Here is a 20219-nt window from a genome sequence, read left to right as displayed (position 1 = left end):
CCACTTTTACATGTAAACACTTCACTCATTCAAGAGTCTGGATTCTGATTAAAGAAAATCAGTACTTTAGTGGTGGTGAGGTATTAAATCTGTAAAGTTAAAAGAAAACAAAAAAAAACATTTTAACAAACAAAAAAGAGCGAGAAAAAGAAAAAACTGTGATTAGAAGTCTTGGTTTAATTACTGTATACACACTGTATACCACACCATCAAATGTTAGGGCTACAATTATCCAGAGATTGGACAAAGTAAAACACACATACGTGTGTGTGTGTGTGTGTGTGTGTGTGTTTTTGTGAATGTGTAACTGTCTGTGATGGAGAGAGATACTACTTCCTCTGACTGTGTTAGGACCTCAGCATCAATTTAACCTCATGCTGCTCCTGCTTCTACTGTGTCACACACACACACACACACACACACACACACACACACAAACACACGCACACACACACACACGCACACACACACACACACGCACGCACACGCACACAGTGAAAAATGGCCAAAGGCTCTTCCCTCTCTCTGCATGTGTCCTGAAACCGTCTATTTCAGTCGTGATGCGCTGCAGGAAATGGATTTAGAAGTACACACACACACACACACACACACACACACACAGAAATGAAAGACAGGTTAACAGTGAGAGATTTGTGATGCACAGTATTCAATAATGGAGGAGGTGTCAGAGTGTTTTGCAGGAAAAAAAAGGGCTGAGAGCTCGACTGTCTCGCTCCTGCCTCACCTCATGATCTGACCTGCAGCACCCCCCTCTGGCAGGGGAGGAAACTACAGCTGCACGCCAAACTTCCAAGGATCCAATTAAGAGCACAAAACAGAGCATGACCAACTACTTTTGATAGATCATAAGGTAAGAATTCTGAGTAAGCTTTATCAAATCCTATACAGTCAACTCATTACATCCCACAATGCATTGTGAAAAGTAGTGTACAATCAATATTCACTATCCAAGCAATATATATCTCATCATATACGAGCGGACTGCTTTCAGACGGACAAGAAGAGGCACCAACGCAAACACGAAACATAAAAAAGTTTATATTCTGAGACATTCATTTACTGTAATCTGAAAGCTGTTTTATAAAGAGTAAAATATTTTCCACACATTAGTTAATCCTCATGATAAATACAGACACAAGACCTGAGTCCACAAGCACAAATAAATGAATTCTCCACGACATATAACTCCCTATAGGGAGCAGGGAATGAGTGAGTGACTTTGGACACAACTCAGTCGTTTGATTAGCATTAGCTTTCACATGCTAACCAAAGCCAACGTAAACTGTAGCTCCACAGAGATGAGTTTCCTCGAGGTGACGTTTGTTAAAAAAATGCTCAGTTTAATTCTACAGATTCAAACATGGGAGTAAATGAGTAAATGTTTGTTGTGACAACTGATCCAGTGACAGCCTCCGAGTGCGTCCTAAAACACGACTTTCACGATCTGAGAGAGTGAGGAAGTCGAACCTCTGTTCAACATGTAAAGACAGAAAGAACCAAAGCGTGGCGGGTAGTTGAGATTATTTGCTTGAATTGTTTTGAATTTTGATTCAAAAGATTGAAACTTGAGGAGAAAGTAAATTAAGTGTTGAGTGGCTGTTAGTTCAGCTCACTTCACTTTTGAGGTCGCCTGCCACAAAAAACAATTCAGTGAGGTATGTCGATATAAAGAGTCACACACACACAGACTGGTGGCGCCGGAGTGATCCGGCTGCTCTTTGCGTCTTAAAGCATGTATTATTGATTGGAACAAGCAGCGGCGAAGTCGAGCGCGGCGCTACAGCTTTGTTCAAGGGCAGAGCTGCAAGCTAGCCACTTAGCAGACTGACAGGAGAGAGAGAGAGAGAGAGACAGAGAGGGGCGAGAGAGAGAAAGAGGGTGGGAATGTTTGCTCGTGTGTGTTTGAGTTTAATATTGTAAACCTGCTCGCTCTTTGTTCTGATGTATGTTCTGTTCAGTGTCTGACACCCTGCAGGAGCGATCGACAAATCAATCCCTGACCTGCATGTTTACACACACAGGCCAGAGAAAGTGTGTGTGTGTGTGTGTGTGTGTGAGAGAGAGTAAGAAGACTTTTACTGAGTTGACTTTTCATGTCACAGCGTTTCCTTCAGCAACGTAGTATTCATAGTACTCCATCTCCTGAAACAGCTTCACCAGTGACAGAAGTGTTCAAGTGTTCCAGTTAGCGAAACTTTTCAATGCTAAAGGAATTTACTCATCACAACTTCCACAAATGTTCACGTTTAAATTGATTTTTTAAGTCATGGTTGCAGCTCTATTGGAAGCAGTGCTGGAAGTTAAAGTGTTCTTAAAGCTGTACCACTTGACACTTATGGAATAAACCAGGATATATTGCCTCATACAGAGTCAGGATACTGTATTTGTCACACTGAGCTATTTTAAGCCTGATTTAAGGTGTAATTCATCATTATTTGCTTTGGATTCATCGTTTTTACATTAAATTGTTTTTTTCTTTAATCTGCTGACTAATGATGTTCCCAGATGACTCATGCCTTAGTTGGTTATACAAAAGTCTTACACTGCCGTTGGTAAAAACCTTAACTCCACAGGCCAACTTTTTTCATGTCTCTCTTTCCCGGGTGGCAGAATGCTGCAGGGCTGCCAGGGAAATGCTGCTCTCCTGTGCTGGGAGAAGACAGCCTATGTAAGAGGTTTCATTGGCTCATGTAGAGGCTTGAAACTCCTGAAATTCTTGGTTTCATGTCGGGGAACTACTGTAGGAATTCTGAGTGTTGTTGGGCTGTGGACCTTTGTTTTATTCCAGGTCAAAAAAAAATCCTTCAGGGATGCCGGATAGCCTCGTGGTTATGTCAGGCACCCTATGTAGAAGGTTATAGTCTCCATCACAGAAGCTGTGGGTTCGAGTAAGATCTCAGCCCTTTGTTGAATGCCATCCTGCTCTCCGCCCCCAACATTTCCCATCTCTCTTCAGCTGTCTAATCCAATAAAGGCCGAAAAATATTTTTTAAAAAATCCTTTAGATGCCATTTCAGTTATTTGTGTATTATGTGTATTTTCCTCTCTCTGGTTAGTCTGTGTATCATTCTCAAAATCCAGACACGTTGCTCACACAGCAGGAGATTCTCCAGCAGTTAAAATGTAGCTGTAGAATATTGTAGTGAGGATCAAAGCCCCACCAGACCCTTCCAGACAAATCATCTCTTCTTCCTCCCACTCATATAGAGCCTACAACTCCCGGCATGTATTTCAGTGGAGGGGAAGGATCCACTCCAGTGTTTGTGAGTGAGTGTGTGTGTGTGTGTGTGTGTGTGTGTGTGTGTGTGTGTGTGTGTGTGTGAGTGTGAGTGTGAGTGTGAGTGTGAGTGTGAGTGTGAGTGTGTGTGTGTGTGTGTGTGTGTGTGTGTGTGTGTGTTTGTTCTGACCAGAGTTCAGCAGCTCCTGCTCCATCACCCCGCAGCCCAGCACCTCCATCCAGTCTCCCTGGAAACGCACCTCCATCTCAAAGGAGGGATGAGTGAAGGGGAAGTAACAGTCGACCCACCGGATCTCCAGATCTGAGGCGGAGGGGAGACGAAGGAGAGGACCGTGTGCAGGAGTGACTTTTAGCTGACAGCGAAATAAAACGATTCAACTCTTCTCCGTGATGTTTTGGCGTTCTCACCCTCTCCAAACAGGTGTGTGATGAGTTTGGTCAGAGTGTGTTTCAGGTCGAATTCCACCAGCTTGACGGCCTCCAGAGTGTGGGCCTCTTGTTTGTTCGGCGTCCGCCGGCCTCCTCGCTCAAACAGAGACAGCTCCTCGCCGTTCTGCACCTTGGAAAACAGCTGGAAGACAAATGAGAAACATCTGTCACAATACGACAGGGCAATAACAAGGAAAAAAAATAAAATAAATAAAAAAATCAGAGAAATACCGAGAAATTACTTGTGACTTCTTGAAGATGTTGTCATTTTACCTCATGGTTAGAGAAGAGTCGCACTCCCTCCATTTGGTGGAAGACAGGGTAGTGACTGGTGTCGATCTCATCCCGTCTGTAAACGTCTCCGGCCAATAAGAAAGCATCCAGGCCCGACCTCACCAGCTCCCTCTGGTGGGCAGATGTGTGAGCGCGAAGCATCGTATTTCTATTCATAAGGAACAAACGATCAGGGACACGGTTCAAGCACACAGACGAGCTTCGTGACTCCGGACATCTCGACAGATGTATCGTGCGTTGTTGCAGCATCGCTCACCTGTTCAGGTAGTAGTTATCTCCTCGTTTCCGGCTGGGGTGGTCGGGTGGGATCAGTAAGCTGTCAATCAAAGTATCAAAAGGAATGAATTTCACTGAAAACATCATTAATGAACCTCTAACTCTGACATTTATAGGCCAATTAAGACTTGAGCCTGCCTCACTGTCTGATCAAACCTTCTTTTTTTTTCAATCTTCACTAATTAAATTAAGAAATACAAATGTTATTGAATGAAGCTTGTTAAAATTCCAATAAAAAGCAAATAAGCCCTGAAGAAAAGTTTTGTAATGTCTCTTCAAACACAAGGAATAAAAAAAATGGCTGTCTTCATGATTTTCAACACTTTCTCTGTAAATAGGACAGCATGATATTATTTCTCCATATCTCTATCATGAGACTTGTCTTTTAATAATGAAGCTGCTGACCTGTCAAAGTTCTGCTCCACGGTGACCACAGGACTCAAGTTATCGTGGACGGAGAACAGAGGGTTTCCCCAGCGGCCGATGTAAGAGCTGTGGAGAGACGGAGATAGATGTAACGAAAAGCGATATAAACCTTTGTGTTTTAATATCAGGAAATAGTGTGGCTCTCAAACTTGAGGCTTTATATGCAGTCAAATAACCGATGAGTATTGTTGCTGAGGCTATGTTCATTATTTATACTGCAGTGTGATAATCAAGTTAAAAGATGTGAACCATTCCCCTTTATGACATGGCTGTGTTGAATACTTGATTCTTATTGGCTCTTCCCAAAAGTAGAGATGTGAGAACAACAACCTGTTACTAAGACAAGCAGACAGTTGCTCTCATTACACACTCTGAAGGACGACCTGTCACCGTATTATTTCACCGCAAGAAGTCTGGTTAACACTGTATGTCACTTTAGAGGCACTTTATCAAGTAGATTTTTACTAACACTAATATAAAAACACAAATGGTTGTCTGGGTAGAAAACTCTCATGTACCATTCATAAAGACACAATAAAAAAGGACTAAACTCTAAACTTTGAATAAAAGTGTGAATTGTGGAAACTACAAAAAACAGCTGCTTCTCCTGATTAGAAAAAACAAACAAACAAACAATCCTTCATTTGGAAAGTTTCTTCATAATCAGGGTCAAAAGACAGAGAGTTCGAGACAACAGAGGAAATGTGAATTGTTAGCAGCTGTTGATCAAATTTTCATCCTGTTTGAAAATTACCCAGCATGCCTCACAGTCTGCTGGCCTGCTGCTATCTGAGCACACAGACTCTTCTAAAGAGCAAAGTTCCTGACCTGTGAAATGGCAGAGTCATAAAGCACTGTCAGACAACACACTCAGTGACTCTGTAATGACTTATTAATGCAGCATTAATGCACGCGCTGTGTGAGTGTGTGTGAGTGTGAGTGTGAGTGTGAGCGTGTGTGTGTGTGTGTGTGTGTGTGTGTGTGTGTGTGTGTTTTATGAAGACTGCAGATCACAACCAGCAGCTTAATAATATTTCAATGCTGTGTGTGTGTGTGTGTGTGTGTGTGTGTGTGTGTGTGTCTCTGCAGCAAACTTTTACACCGGACGCTCCCTGAGGACACACACAGGCGGAGGAAGGAGCTCCAAAACAAACTGAACACTGATTTATGTACACACTACTTGTGTTTACATTCGCAAAATAACCTTCATCCGATTAAAATCCATTAACGTGGAGATTCCAACTTCACTATTTTCACATGTGATTGTCTGATCTCATTATGACATGCTGGCTGACAGGTGTGCGCGGTGTAGCTGTTAGGAGGTTTAAAACACGCCTCAGTCTGTCGGCCGTTAGGTTGAGACAACATTTCTAGCATAGCGACCACCATCAAAGGGCTTGAAAAGTTCCCTTCAGTAACCAATGAGGGACGTCACTGAGGCTTTGTCCAACAATATTTACAGCATATAATAATAATTTATAATTTACACTTTATTAATCCCACGAGGGGAAATTCGGTTTTTACACTCTGTCTAACACACACATAGGCCGAGATACACACTCATGCACAAACAGGGTTCTAGTGACATGCATTAATGGAGAGGTCTCAGAGTGAGGGGGCTGCCCACAGCGAGCGCTCCAGAGCAGTTTTGGGGTTCGGTGCCTTGCTCAGGGGCACCTCGGCAGTGCTCAGGAAATGGACTGGCACCTCTCCAGTTACCAGACCAGTTTCCGGACTTGGTCCGTGCCGGGACTTGAACCGGCGACCCTCCGGTTCCCAACCCAAGTCCCTACAGACTGAGCTACTGCCGCCCCATATTGTGAGTACATGGATATAGATTATTACATTAATATGATCAGCATAAAAACACCCCCCTTTATAAAGTCTCACAAATCACTCATCTCTTTACGCGTTTCCATGAAGCATTTTTATTCTGATTATATCTTCATTAAATATACCTACTGCTGCGACTGAATGCGCCACAAGAGTGCGTTCATTGAAAGATACGTATGTTTTTGGTGGACTGAACGAGTCATTCTGCAGCTCATTAATGAAAACCATCTCACTCTGGAGACCGTAAACAGCCGCACATGTTCAGAGACGATACTTAGAGTCACTGTGCTGAAGTCTGGTATGTAGCTTCAGAAAGAGCCAGATCTTTTTTTTTCTTTATGTACCTGTAAATGTGAGCTTTGATTCGCTCCTTGATCAACCACAGAGGATGATGCGATTGGTTGTGGAGGTTGCGGCCGACCTTCTCCAAGATCTTTGACGTGACGTTGGTGAAGTCATCGCGGGGATAGGAGTGGCCCAACACCTCCATTGAGTCCTGACCAATCACATGCCGAGGGGCGTGGCTATCAGTGCCGAGGCGTCGCTGTGATGCTGCGCTGTGATTGGCTAAGAGAGCCGAGCGGCAGCGGCAGTGGAGCAGAGAGGGGAAGAACAGGGAAACGGGGATCTTATGGAGTCTCATGTTGATTGGTCCATGGATCTGGAAACACAAGAGGGACGGAGAGAATTAAAATGACCGTGTTCCCTGCATGCTAAGCACACACACATGCACACACACACACACACACACATAAAGAAGGAGAATAAACAGGAGCAAAGACAATTTCTTTGTTTTTGACATTTTATCCACTTTCACACAAACTCTTGACAATCCTCAGATGATCCCTGGACATTCAGCAGTGACACGTGTAAAGAAGATGGACAGAATGGCAGCTCGACATAAATGAAGCCAAAACATCTGGAACCACCCAAACAGTTCATAAGCTCCGCCTCCTCTATGTAAACAGATAGGACATGGGTTAACTATAAAATCTAAATACACATCAAATAAATGTTTCTCACAAACATGTTGGATGTCTTTATAGTAAGTTAGTGTTGTCTCTCTTTACAAAGGAGCTTCCTGCGTCGCTGAGTGCATCACATTATTAGATTAGAGGAGGAACGCTGACAGGTAACGATCGTGTCGAGAGTCAATAATCTGTTCTGCTGTGGCCTGGACCCACCGGCAGGAGGCTTTACCTCTTTTTTTTTTCTTTTTATTTTAAGGAAGTGAATGTTTTAATTTCTAATTTTATAAAACTGGGAGAAGGTAGAGCCATGTTTTCTATTTTAAAATGTAGATTTCAAAACAATTCAGTTAATGATTTTACAATTTCCGTCGACGATGGAGATAGAAGCGAGTAAGGAGTGAATCAGATTTGATCATAAAAACCACAATGGCCACTCGATCGAGGTCGGAAGAGGTCAGTGCTAAGGCTGCCAACTTCCTAACTCTCTCTCTCTCTCTCTCTCACCCACACACAGAAATGCAATTTGATTATAATGCATAAAGACACAAACAGCAACGTTTTAATTATACAGCTGGAGCAGAATCAGCTGATTCTTGATGTCTTTCCTCCACGTGTTTTTCTAGCTTCTGACAGGAGATGGGACAACTGCCCTTTTATCTGTCCCTCTCAAATATTTGTCCATTCAGTAACACACACTCACACACACACACACACACGCACACACATTCTGGGGGGAGCATCCCCGTACAAGACAAAGGGTGTTGCATTGCAGTGGCATTGCAGCAAAAACGGATTATTGTTCCTAAATCCACGAAGCTTTTACCTCTGCTCTGCTGCTGGTGTCATATTATACTGGACTTTGCTGAGGTCACAAACACAAACACACAAAAAAAAATCGAGACACCACAAAAACTGGTCCTGGGCTAAAAGGGACATCTCAAGGTCATTGCCATTTCAACAATATCATAAAAATCCATTATGTGCGGATATTCTCCCCCTACGGACTACAATGGTCATTACACCAAATCACAGTCAATATTTGAAAATAATAAACGATGCGCTGAAGGTGATTCTGCAGAATAATCTAAAACAAATGTTCCTTTGAGAAGGAATAATTAGTTCAGAAAAGGTCACAACAGCTCGAACATTGTTTGTCTTGTGTTTAAGGTCCTAATTTGTTTGCCAAGAGAAAGTAAAGTAAAGGTCATTAAAGACGTGAAAACAAGCTGCAGAGAGCCGAGGAGGTCTCAGGGTTCACTGTATCCGTTTACGACCTCGCCCGGAGTAAAGACAAACCACATAAACTTGATGAAAGTTCGACTTAAATTAGATGTAGCTACTGTCTAACAGGACACACGGAGACAAAGCGTGGGGATGAAAAGAGCTTTTTGCACAACTGTAGGCGACTTCATTAGTTCTTTAGATTCTTCTTCTTCCATTTACACCTTTATTAACCCTCCACTGAGCTCTCTCTCTTCACTTGATCTTCAATCTAAAAGGGCTACATCTTGTCGGAGTGTGCGTTTGAAAGGCTTGTTCCGACACGGTGCTTCCAAGGCTGTCCCACTTCGAACGCTCCTTTAAATGCGGCCGGCAAATTTCGATACGATGAAGGATCCATCCGGTGCGTCCTTCGCGGCCCAAGATGTCGTTGTGTTACACAAATTAAATAGAACAAAGAGGAAAAAGACTCGCAATCAAAAAGTATTACGTTGCGACGTCTCTGAAAGATCAGGATTAAGAACCGTGGTCAGAAAATCGAACATCAACGTGGACTTTTTGTGGACGTGCTGCTGCAGTGACAGACTCTGAGGACCGGTGAAATGTCTGATGGTGTGAACAAGGTGAAGACGACCTTCATCTTCCTCCGTGACTAAAGGTCATGTGACATTTCCAGATAATATACAGCTCGACCCGGGGAAGATGCGCATGAACCCGGAGTGATGATCAGCTCAGTTTAAAGCCACGACTTCACACGGGATAAAATCCTCTTCTGTTCTCGTCGTAGAGATTCTCTTTCTGGCACAGAAGAGGCTCAGAGCTCCTTCTTTGTGGTCTCCATCTTGGATTCTCGTCTCCACTCGACATCGACTTGGGACTGACCTTCTTCCTGAACACGTGGTCAGCACCATATGTCTGTTCCCGTAGCAGCAAACAGCAGCACGCATACACATATGGACGCCTACGCACACTGCATGGACACACGTGCAGTAAAACGTCAGTGTTTGAAGTAAACGCAGAGATAACATGAACGTTACTGACATTTTTGTATTTCATTCTGTTTTTGGAGTCGGTCTATCTTTTATGATTTTCATCAACATCCTCCGGTTAGACAAGTACCTCTTTTATTTTCTATTTAAGGGTTTTTTTTGGTTTGTTTTTTTACAACAGAATTCGCTCCCATCAGGTAACAAACAGGACAGGTCAGAGGTCACACGGGCCTGTCTGTGACCCTGATCTCAGATCTGAGAGCTGAGGAGGACAAATAAAATGAGCTGAAAGATTCAGGGAGGTTTTTAAAGAGCAGACGATCACATGGAGTTTTTTTTGTTTTTTTTTTAAACACAGAGTCATGAACTTGGGTAACTGAAAATATTAGAGGCTTTAAACTTTAATGAGTCCTGCGGGGGAGTCGCTGCCGTTTCATGTTGAAACCCCTCACACGCCTCGGCTGTGTGTTTTAAACTGTGTGAAGACAGAGAGAACATGACGCGGCTCAGTTTACTCCTCAAGGAAAGTTCAAGCGTCTCCTGTGCTGCACTTCTGAACCTTACACTTTGAAAATGACAGAAGATGCTAAAAATTATAATAATTTTGGATGGGAATGAATTTTTTTTTCTGTAGCGTTAGCAAAAGCCACTCTAGCTAATCTTTCCTCCCTCAAAGTATTTTGACTTTGTCCTAAATGTCTCGTTGGAATAGTAAATATGTGTCCCCATATACAGCATGTGTATGTTTGGACCCAAACAAAATCCATCATTTAGATCATTTTTTATGGTTTCTTTATTGATTGTTTTTGATGTCTTTGACGATTGGCGTATTTAGAAAAGCGTGATATAAAACAAACTTATTATTATCATCATTATGATGACGAATGTTAGTTTGACCCTAAAGGCCGCCATGTGGTAGCCATTAGCTCTGTTAGCATCCCAATGAAATATCATGCTAGCTCAGATGTTCCCAAAAACCATGTAATATAACTTCAGATGACTTTTAAATCAACGTGTTTGCAACAGAATGAGCATATCAAGAATCCCTTTATCTTTTTATTTGAATATTTATGATTTTATAAATAGTTAAAGAATCTAAATGTTCTTTTATCAAGTTTTACCAATTCTACTTTGGGCTATGTCGATACAACTACCGTAATCGCTTAACACTTTATCGTTTCATTTCTAAAATATCTTCATCATCAGCAGTGTTACATAATTACATCATTGTTTTGATCATTATGTATGATCATTTTTCTCAGTAATACGTTTTAATGCAGGATTTTGGCTGTAAAAGCCACTTTTTGTTCAACTGCTTGTATTTATTTTTTGCATTTACGACTTGGTGAAAAACTTGAAAATGCAGGAGAAATGTTTCACACTGTAAAAATAATTCAGCATCCATCTGTTTGGCAGGAATCAGCAGATTGTTTTTGTACAGTTCTTAAAAATGTACATACCGGCCTGATAGGCACTTATCTATTTAGTTGATTATTTATCCCTAAAACCTTCCAGCGAGGTACATTTCCTTCTCACGACTCTTTTATGAGCACAGTTCAGGTTTAGTTTTCAGTGTTGATGATTAGAAAGTGGAGCTGGCTCTGTATTAAGCTCATGTAGACTTTCTATCACCACAACCTGGCTGTAGGCACCATTTTAGTTGTGTCACATTAATAAAGACAAATAAGAGCTTATACAGCCACTGTGTTTGAAAAATGTGACAGATTATTGTGCAAAATGTAAGCAGCTCTGGAGGAAGTGAAACATGATTCATCACGTGTGAAAGTTGCTGAGAAAATCCCTTGCTTTGCTGCCAAGAAGTTGTTCTGACTAACCAGCATGGCAGCAGCCAACAGTGCGGCTGTGATGTGACTTCTGACGCTGCCAGCTGACTAAAGGTGGCAATAGAGATGCCGCCAAGGACGAGCTGCAGCCCGGCCGTCCAAAAAAACCCCCAAAAAAAACACAACACCCACCGCTCGTCAAAGGAACACACTCACACAGTGTGTGTGGAAGTGAAACAGAGCACTTAACCCGGGATGTAGCAACCCAAATGGAGAGAAATGGTGGAAACGCCGCACCCTTGAACGAAGGCAGTCGTGATACTGTTACAGAAAAACACACACATGCAAGGTGCACACAAACATCCTCGCATTACTCAGGTTTGAACTTCAACACCTGATGAGTAACTTACCACACATGCTGCACAGAGACGTAAAGGCTGTGAACACACACACACACACACACACACACACACACAGTTTCCAGCAGCAGTTTAAATGCAGAGGAATTCACTCGGCCTCTAAACCCTGACACACTGATAGAGAGAAGAGATAAATTACAGACAGTAGAGAGAGAGAGAGAGAGAGAGAGAGAGAGAGAGAGAGAGAGAGAGAGAGAGAGAGAGAGAGAGAGAGAGAGAGAGAGAGAGAGAGAGAGAGAGAGAGAGAGAGAGAGAGAGAGAGAGAGAGAGAGAGAGAGAGAGAGAGAGAGAGAGAGAGAGAGAGAGAGAGAGAGAGAGGTATATATCTCACAGTAGTGAACATTTAGCACAATGATTGAACATGTATGAATGGTTGATGCGCCACCCGCTAACATGCACAAAGAGAGAAAACCCCCATTCAACACGAGCAGCTTCAATTGTGTTTGTTTCATAAAAAAATCTTACTTCCCTTAATTTTCCTTTTTCTTTTCTGGGAAAAATATTGATTTGACATAAATATGTTGTTTTATGTTTATTTTCATCACCTCTGATTATTATGAACACACCCAGTATTTATCTGTGCTGCATTGTATATTTAACCGGTTTAGTACGCTAGCAAATACTTTGTTGTATTTGTTATTTTGTTTATTTTCTAACCATTGCTCATTTTGTTGAGTTTTTTTTTAAATCCATGATGTCAGTAGAGCATGTTATTTCTATTCTTTTTTTAAAAATGTATTATTCCCCTTTTTGGCTTTTTCACGTTGTGGCTAAAGCTGAAAAATGTGGAGCACGTCAACATTGGCACATGTAAAAATCAACGTGAATTCAAGTTCTATGAGTGAAGTACATACAATTATAATATTTGGCGTAAAGCAAGAAAATGTCAGCAAAGAGAAAGACAGATTATCTGACAGTTCACAAACTGTCAGACAGTCAGAGGGAGCTGTTTCTGATGTGTCGTGGTTCCTTTAAAGAACACATGGCATCATGATCACGACTCTGTGTGTGTGTGTGTGTGTGTGTGTGTGTGTGTGTGTGTGTGTGTGTGTGTGTGTGTGTGTAAGAACCTCACAGTGAAGCAGGTGGCATCTCTCTCTCTCTTTCACTGTAGGCGTGTCAGTGTCGCTCGCCCCCCCCCCCCCCCCCCCCCCCCCCATGGTTAGAGGGACTCCCTCTCTGGCACGATCACCACTTCCTGTACACGAATCCGCTCGCCAACATGGACGGTTACTCAACATCCGACACCCACCTCTGTGTTATTTGATGAATGAAGTAACGAACAAAAAGGTAAAAAATAAACAAGTAAAAGGTTCCACATTGTAAAAGTCAGTGATTAAGAACGTTGACTAACTGCAGAGACACAGACTTACACGTTTTAAACGGGGAGATTTCTCAGGATGTGACAGATTGAACAGTTTGGTGTTTTGGGGCTTTTAAAGCAACATAATGGAGTTTAGTTTTGGTGCACGTCTAGTGTCTGTGCAGCACGGGGAGCATTGTCTGAGAATGACTAAAATATGAACTCAAAGTTTAATCCGAGAGTATCCAAACAGCGAGTGGCGTTATTTTAAAGTGACTCTTCTAGAAACAATAGGATATTTGCTCATCGAGGTATTCAGGAGACTTTGTACAAAAATATTTTCTACATTTTATTAAATTCTGTGTTTAAATCCGTACGAGAATCAGTTACACTATTTTTGGACCACGTCCTTGTGTTCCATTTAGTGGTCACATGATCCGCTTTATACGCAGTTATCCGCTATCTTCAGACGAGTAGGCTGATTTTCAGAGATGTAAAGCGATTCAACGTTTGCCACAGAGAAGCAAATTGATAAAAATTCTGATGGATGAGTTGGAAAATGATTTACATTCTTTACTTGTACGAGGCGGAAAAGTCAGAGGTTTGATTTGATGTCCAGACGATCTAGACGAGCGAGGAGCCGTGTGATGTCATGAAGACGGACAGCTGCAGTACCTGCACGTGTGTGTGTGTGTGTGTGTGTGTGTGTGTGTGTGTGTGTGTGTGTGTGTGTTGGCCCACTGGACAGCTGAATTTATGGGGGCTGTAGTCTCTCTGATTGGCTCACACTGTGGCGTTTATTTAAAACAGTGTGTCCTGAAACGACCCCACATCCATCTTCCCCTCCCCCTAAACCTCCAAACCTCCAAACCCCCCCCCCCAGGTCTCTCTAAAGCCATAAACTCAGTCTCCCCCCCCCCTCCATCTCTAAATCTGCATCACTGCTGCGCCTCTCGACTCTTTCGTTCTCTTTACCTTTTCTCTCATTTCATCCCTTTATACTTTTGTAATAACTCATTCTTTTAAATATCTCCATCTCAACCTCAATATTTCAGAGAAACAGACAAACAATTGGATTTTAAAGTATACATCTGTCATGTTAGACCTCTCACATTCATCTGGCGAGATTTCAGAGTTCATGTCCCGATTGTTGATTCTCTTTACCTCTCTCCTCCTCCTCTAATAAAGTCATGTCTGTAAATGTTGGGCTGCAGGAAGCAGGCAGCTTTTTGACAAGTAACATTAGATCAAACCTTCAGAAGCAGACAATAAAGATATGAGGAGAGGAGAGAAGAGGAGGAGAAGAGAAAATGGATGAGGCAAGGAGATAAGGAAAGGACTGAAGGAATTTGTGAAGTGACAAAGGAGGAGAATTTTATGGTTCAGGGGGAAATGTGCAGAGGCTGCAGCTCTGCTGACACACACACACACACACACACACACACACACACACACTACTTAATAACTTACTTAATTTGAGGGGCCGATGCAGAGGCAGAAAGTTGGACTTTTGTTTTAAAAAATCTTTAAACTTCATGCTACTTTCAAGCAAAGTGAAAAATAACACAAAAAAAGAAACTTTATTCTCTTCTTAAATGTTGAGATTCGATTCTCATCCTGTCAGATGTAGAGAGATGAGTTCTTTGACTTCTATTGTTTTTTTTTGGTTTGTTTTAAGATCTCGGAAATAAAAAAAAAGTCATTTGCATTTTTCAGACAAAATAAGAAAAAGCTTCAGTCGGCCTTATAAAAACAAAACCCTTTATTTCTGTCATCTCCTAGATTTAATGATTGGAGAGCCTCTGACAGTCGGGCTGTTTAAGGCTCGGGAACTTTTTGCATTGTGGAAAAACCCATCCAAACAATTTCTGTTTAGTTTGTTTCTCTTGCTCTTCATTATCTTCTAAAAATGTCACTATCAGGTTTCAGTTTTAATGAAAAGTTGACAAAAAGATTTAACGATGAAAGAAAACTGCTTCACAGCTTCTCATTGGACTTGCTGTCTCAAAACATTAAAGTTTATACACAAAGATTTAAACTCAATTAGACGGATGACGAATTAGCCAACACCTGTGTCATATTAAGTTTTATTTTCTGTTTTATTTTGGTGATTCTGCACCTTTAAAGGTGCACGTTGGTGCAGGAGCTAATTCAGAGCCTCATCATAACTTTGCCTCGATGTTGGTCCTGAAGAAAACATCCAAAAATTAATCAGGTCAAATCCGACATTACAAGACTTCTTCTATAGATTTTAAATCAGCTTTACAATCATGTTACCTTCACTTCACAATAAAACACCTTCGGCTAAAGCATTGATTAAACTGCATTATTCACAGTCCGATTCAATGAATCTTTGTTGTTCCTGTTTACTTTTCATGATTCATTCTTACTTGACTGCTCAGGACCGTCAGTAAACTGTGTGTCATCAGAGAAGAAGAGCCTGTGGAGCGGCGCCAGAGCTCTTCTTTATGAATACGAGGCGGCCGGCTCGCAGCATCGATCGCTGCGCGCCGTCGTCCTGAGGGACGGCGAGGGACGATCCGAATCAATCATCGTCTGCAGTGACCACACGGCAGCGTCTCAGAGCTCCCTTTTTTCCTCCCCCGATCCGTCAGATTCAGCACCCAGCAGCACGGGCAAAATATGTGGACTGGGCAAAATCTGAAGTGAACTTTTATTGTTGTGATGCAGTACTGTCATGCAGAACATTTATCAACGTCCTGGCTGGGATCAGGGGGACTCGGGGAGGAGGGGGGGGGGGTTTGAACAAGATACAGATTAAGAGGTGGATTGAAAACTGGTTCCAAATTGTCTGATCAATCACAAACGACTTCTCCGAGCCTATTAATTTCTTTCGTTCGTGCAGGCCATATTTCTGAAAGGTGCTGTGAGAAAATCAGTGACGTTAAACTGAAGTTTCTAGGCTGGAGACGCACAACAAGAATGATTCAGAAAGGAAGACATGATTCATGTCCAAGAAGAAGAATGCAGGTTGTAATATTCCATTAAAACTTCAAGCAATGTGCTGAAACATCTTTCGACCGAACAAGAGCTTAAATTCAAAGAATGAAAGGGCGCAGAAATCAGAAACACAACCGTTCAATGTGATAAAGATCATCCTTTTCTTGTCCGTGTGTTAGCTTTGTTCTTACCTCGTGTTTTAACAAATAACTAAGTAAACCAAACTAAGGGGAATAATAAACATTATAAGACATAATGACGTCAGATTACAGACTTGGGAATAGATGTTTAATCTGTATTTAGATTTGTTTTTGTCCCATCTGTTAACATGGAGGGGGTGGAGCCTATATGACAAACTCTTTTGGCTTCGGTCCTATGCAGCTGATGTGTCGTTCATCTTTATACACAGTCTGTGGTTATATCCAGATATCAGACAAACTACTCGAGTGCTACTGATAAATGAGAAGAGAAAAGTGAACCTTTAAATGGAGCTTCAAGTTTCCCCTTTCAAACACGACAACAACCAAAACACAAGTACAATATCTTTAGGATCGTTAACAGCATGCCGATGAGAAGATATTTATTTGAATAAACTCATCAGGTGAAGCCTCTGACTTTTCCTAAATGAACGTTGATATTCACAATCAGCTGTGACACTGATTGTGCATTTAAATCGCAGATTGTTTGTTTGTATCAATCTCTCTGAAGTTAAAAAGGTCAAACATTGGGCAGAGCCACATGTGAGTATGAGAATACTCGCTAACAGAGTCGGCTCCTGAGGACTTTAAATCTAACTGAAATTGAAAAAGAGTTTGTGATATTGATTTTTTCATTTTCAAAATGTTAAAGTATTCAAGAGGAGCAGTTAGCGGCTCGATGCATCAGAATCTGGTTTAGTTGTTAAGATGACAGAATTTCAGTTTCTGTTTTGTGTGTGAATGTTTATAGTGTCATGAAATCAAAATATATTTCATATACGGAGAGAGAGAGAGAGAGAGAGAGAGAGAGAGAGAGCGAGTAAGAGAGAGAGAGAGAGAGAGAGAGAGAGAGAAGGTGAAACACATAGGGAGAGGAAGTGTGTAGGAGTGTGAATCCTGGCTCGAGCACAGTCAACATATGTTCATGAGACGTTGGAGAGATCGCAAACTGAAAATTGAAACTATCCTGTAAAACACACATAAACACAAGTACGCACGCATGCACGCACGCACACACAGACACACACAGTCCTCTTTTATTTTGGGCAATTCAAAGTTTCCATGTTTGGGGATTTGAAAGAAGCAGACGTCTCATTTCTTCCCGTTTAGCTGTCACCCACACATGGAGCGCAGTCAGGGACTCGACTGCTGATAATTACACAATATTGGCAAAATAACAATAGCGGCTCTTTGACAGCGTCTGCTACGGCTGAAAATAGACGCGTCGTTATAAAAATGCTAAATTACCTCTGAGATTATTTGAACTAAATGCTGGAGTGATAACAAGAAGCCGAGGAAAGCCTCAGAATATCTCACACATGATGGATGTTTGAGAAGATTTTATCAATGAGTCTTTTTTTATTTAGTAACACAACATTTTCAGACATTTTTTGACATTTATTTTTTAAACATTTCCCTCCTCTGTGTAGATTTTTCTTTTTCATGTTTCTGTTAGTTTAGTGCATCCTGAATTTGACCTACAGATTCCAAAGGACATCAAAGCTGGGAGCTGAGCCCCCCGTTGCTCTCCCTCATTTATGCATACTGCAGGAGAAGTACATTCAGTATGTACTTGTAGGGGCAGCTCCAGTTCTTCAGAAAAAAAAAAAAAAGATATTTTAATGCAACAGAAAGTGAACTTTCAAGCATTTTATAGCATTCCTCCAGGAGAGTTCAACTGCAGAAATGTAAAAGTCTGCACGCTGTTCAGCTCCCAGTCAGAAATGTTATTTATACAGGGCAACGTTTCAATCTACGACAACTTCCTCAGAAAGTGGCAGGAGTCTGTAGAGCAAAATAATGACCACCTGTTAAACAACCAAAAGCAGGGACAATAAATATAACCAGCACAAGAGGGTGACATACTGTATATCTCAGGAAGCGGAAAAGTAATTAAAAAAAAAAAAAAAAAAAAAAAATTCTAAAACTTAATTGACGAAGAAATTGTGAATTATCTTGAGTTATTAGAGAAAGGACTCTGGTTGTTCGTGTGTCCTGAAGAGTTAAAGCAACATACAGGGATTTGATTTGATTTCTCTTTGGCGCCCACTAAAGGTCTGTGAGTGCAACTGCACTGTTATTAACGCCTCCCCCTCGTAGACAATGTACATTTGTTAATAAACAGAAAATCCCGGGACATCTCGGTCGGCTTCAGCAAAGACATTAAGGGAATAATCTAAAGAACCATGTGGACTAAAAAGACATTCACAATTGGTTGTCAAGTGAAAATCCACGGGGTGCGTCCTTGGCGGACCTCGTGTCCCCAAAACACGACAGGATTTGAAATCGCTGCAGTCCCGACAGACGTTCCTCCGAGCAGATTGATCACTCTGAACACGCCTCACAACACGGACAATTGGACAATTTCATCTTTAGACGTATTAAAAAAAAAATAAATTAAAGTGGATTTTGCTTTGGATTATCAGAAGGGAAAAATCGGGAGTGGATATGTTAAAGTGAGTATCCCTCTTTACATACATAATACCTCTTTGACTTTGTAATGCAGAATGTCTGCTTTTTAAGGGCCAGTAAAGGTGGAACATAAAGTTATTTCACACAGTCTTTAAAGTTAGTTTCTAAAAGAGGAGATTCATTAGGCAGAGAGTTCAGAGTGTCTTTTTGAAAACGGTCACTTTTAAATGATTGGTCTAATGTTTCTTCATGCACCAGTCTCTCTTTCTAAAACTCTGGGTGTATTTGAAGGCTATATAGAGCATTTCCCCTAACTTAAAGGCACACATGCAGGACCTACTTTAATTTGTTGGACCCACTTTGTGCGGGGATTTAAAAGAACTAAAAACTTCATTTACAAGTCGCGCTACACAGGAGTAAATGAATATTTCAGATGGAGTTATTCCAGCTCGCAGCGTACTGAGTGATGGGCAATCTTCTCTTTCTAAATGCTCCACTAAGGAAATGATTCCAAGTAATAGAGTTTTGTTTATGAACCCTGAACTTCGGATAGACCTGGTTTCTTCCTTCTCAAAACTTAAAAAGACTTGATAAATCATTTTCATCTCAAAGAATAAAGTAAAGTTCAAAGAGTTCCTGCATGAAAACAAGCTAGTTCAGCAAGTTTGAGTCTTCAACAAGAAGCACCAACAGAACCTGATTCAAAATTGAGAAAATACACCGACTATAAAATGTTTGAACTGTGTTGCTCCGGGTGATCGCAGAAGGAGCCAGGAGTTCAGAAGTGAACGGACCGTTTTTGAAAAGGGGGGGGGGGGGGGTCTTAAAAAGTTATCCTCTAAAAGTTGGAGCCTTACTCTTAATAAAAAGAGAAGACTTTCCAAGCACACAAGCTGCTGCCGCTGAAGAACAGGAGAGGGGCTGAGATGAAAGAGACGAGGGAGGAAACGGGCGAAGCCGGCAGGTCGCAGGTGTGTGTCGGTCAGGAGAGTCGTGTTGAAAAGTAATTGGCAGCTGAGTGAGGATGAAAGGCTGAACGCTGACCTGTAGGTCCGCTCAGACTGACGACACACTCTGCTGCACCGCATCTATGATCGCACTCTTCACATCTCATTCCCCTCATCGTTTCTCACGCGGAAATATATTCTTCTCAAGTCCGGCGGATTTTTTTTTTTTTTTTTTAAACAAAGGCGAGGCAAAACTGGACTTTGTTTAATCCTCGTCTCCACTCCAGAACTAAACACTGTCCTGATTTCTATCCCTGAAGCTCTGAGTAAAAAGTTTAATGAAGGCAAGATGTTGAAGAAAATGTTCAGCTTGTTGACCTCAATGAATGATTTCAAGCTTTCAAATGAGTCTTTGTCCCCCCCCCGTAACTCACTGCTCCAGTTCTCTTTTAAATGATGTGACTGTTTCTGCCGGCTGTGGGAGGTGTGTCTTTTGTT

General features: G+C 41.6%; 1 protein-coding gene across 1 annotated transcript in view; it reads right to left on the bottom strand.

Annotated features, from left to right (window-relative positions):
- The window catches only part of fars2 (phenylalanyl-tRNA synthetase 2, mitochondrial), a 99499-nt gene that overhangs the window by 68135 nt on the left and 11145 nt on the right, over nt 1–20219 (bottom strand). Inside the window, exons 3-8 of the mRNA XM_079361900.1 lie at nt 6862–7178; nt 4664–4750; nt 4239–4298; nt 3962–4130; nt 3668–3830; nt 3429–3560 (exon numbers count right to left, since the gene is read on the bottom strand). Of these exons, the coding sequence (XP_079218026.1) occupies nt 3429–3560; nt 3668–3830; nt 3962–4130; nt 4239–4298; nt 4664–4750; nt 6862–7160 (910 nt within the window). The 5' untranslated portion in view covers nt 7161–7178. The remainder of the gene's footprint in view (nt 1–3428; nt 3561–3667; nt 3831–3961; nt 4131–4238; nt 4299–4663; nt 4751–6861; nt 7179–20219) is intronic.

Source organism: Symphodus melops (genome assembly GCF_947650265.1).
Source record: "Symphodus melops genome assembly, chromosome: 14".
Classification (NCBI taxonomy): Eukaryota; Metazoa; Chordata; class Actinopteri; order Labriformes; family Labridae; genus Symphodus; species Symphodus melops.
Note: the sequence above shows the minus strand (reverse complement) of the source record. Positions and strands in the feature narration are given on the sequence as shown.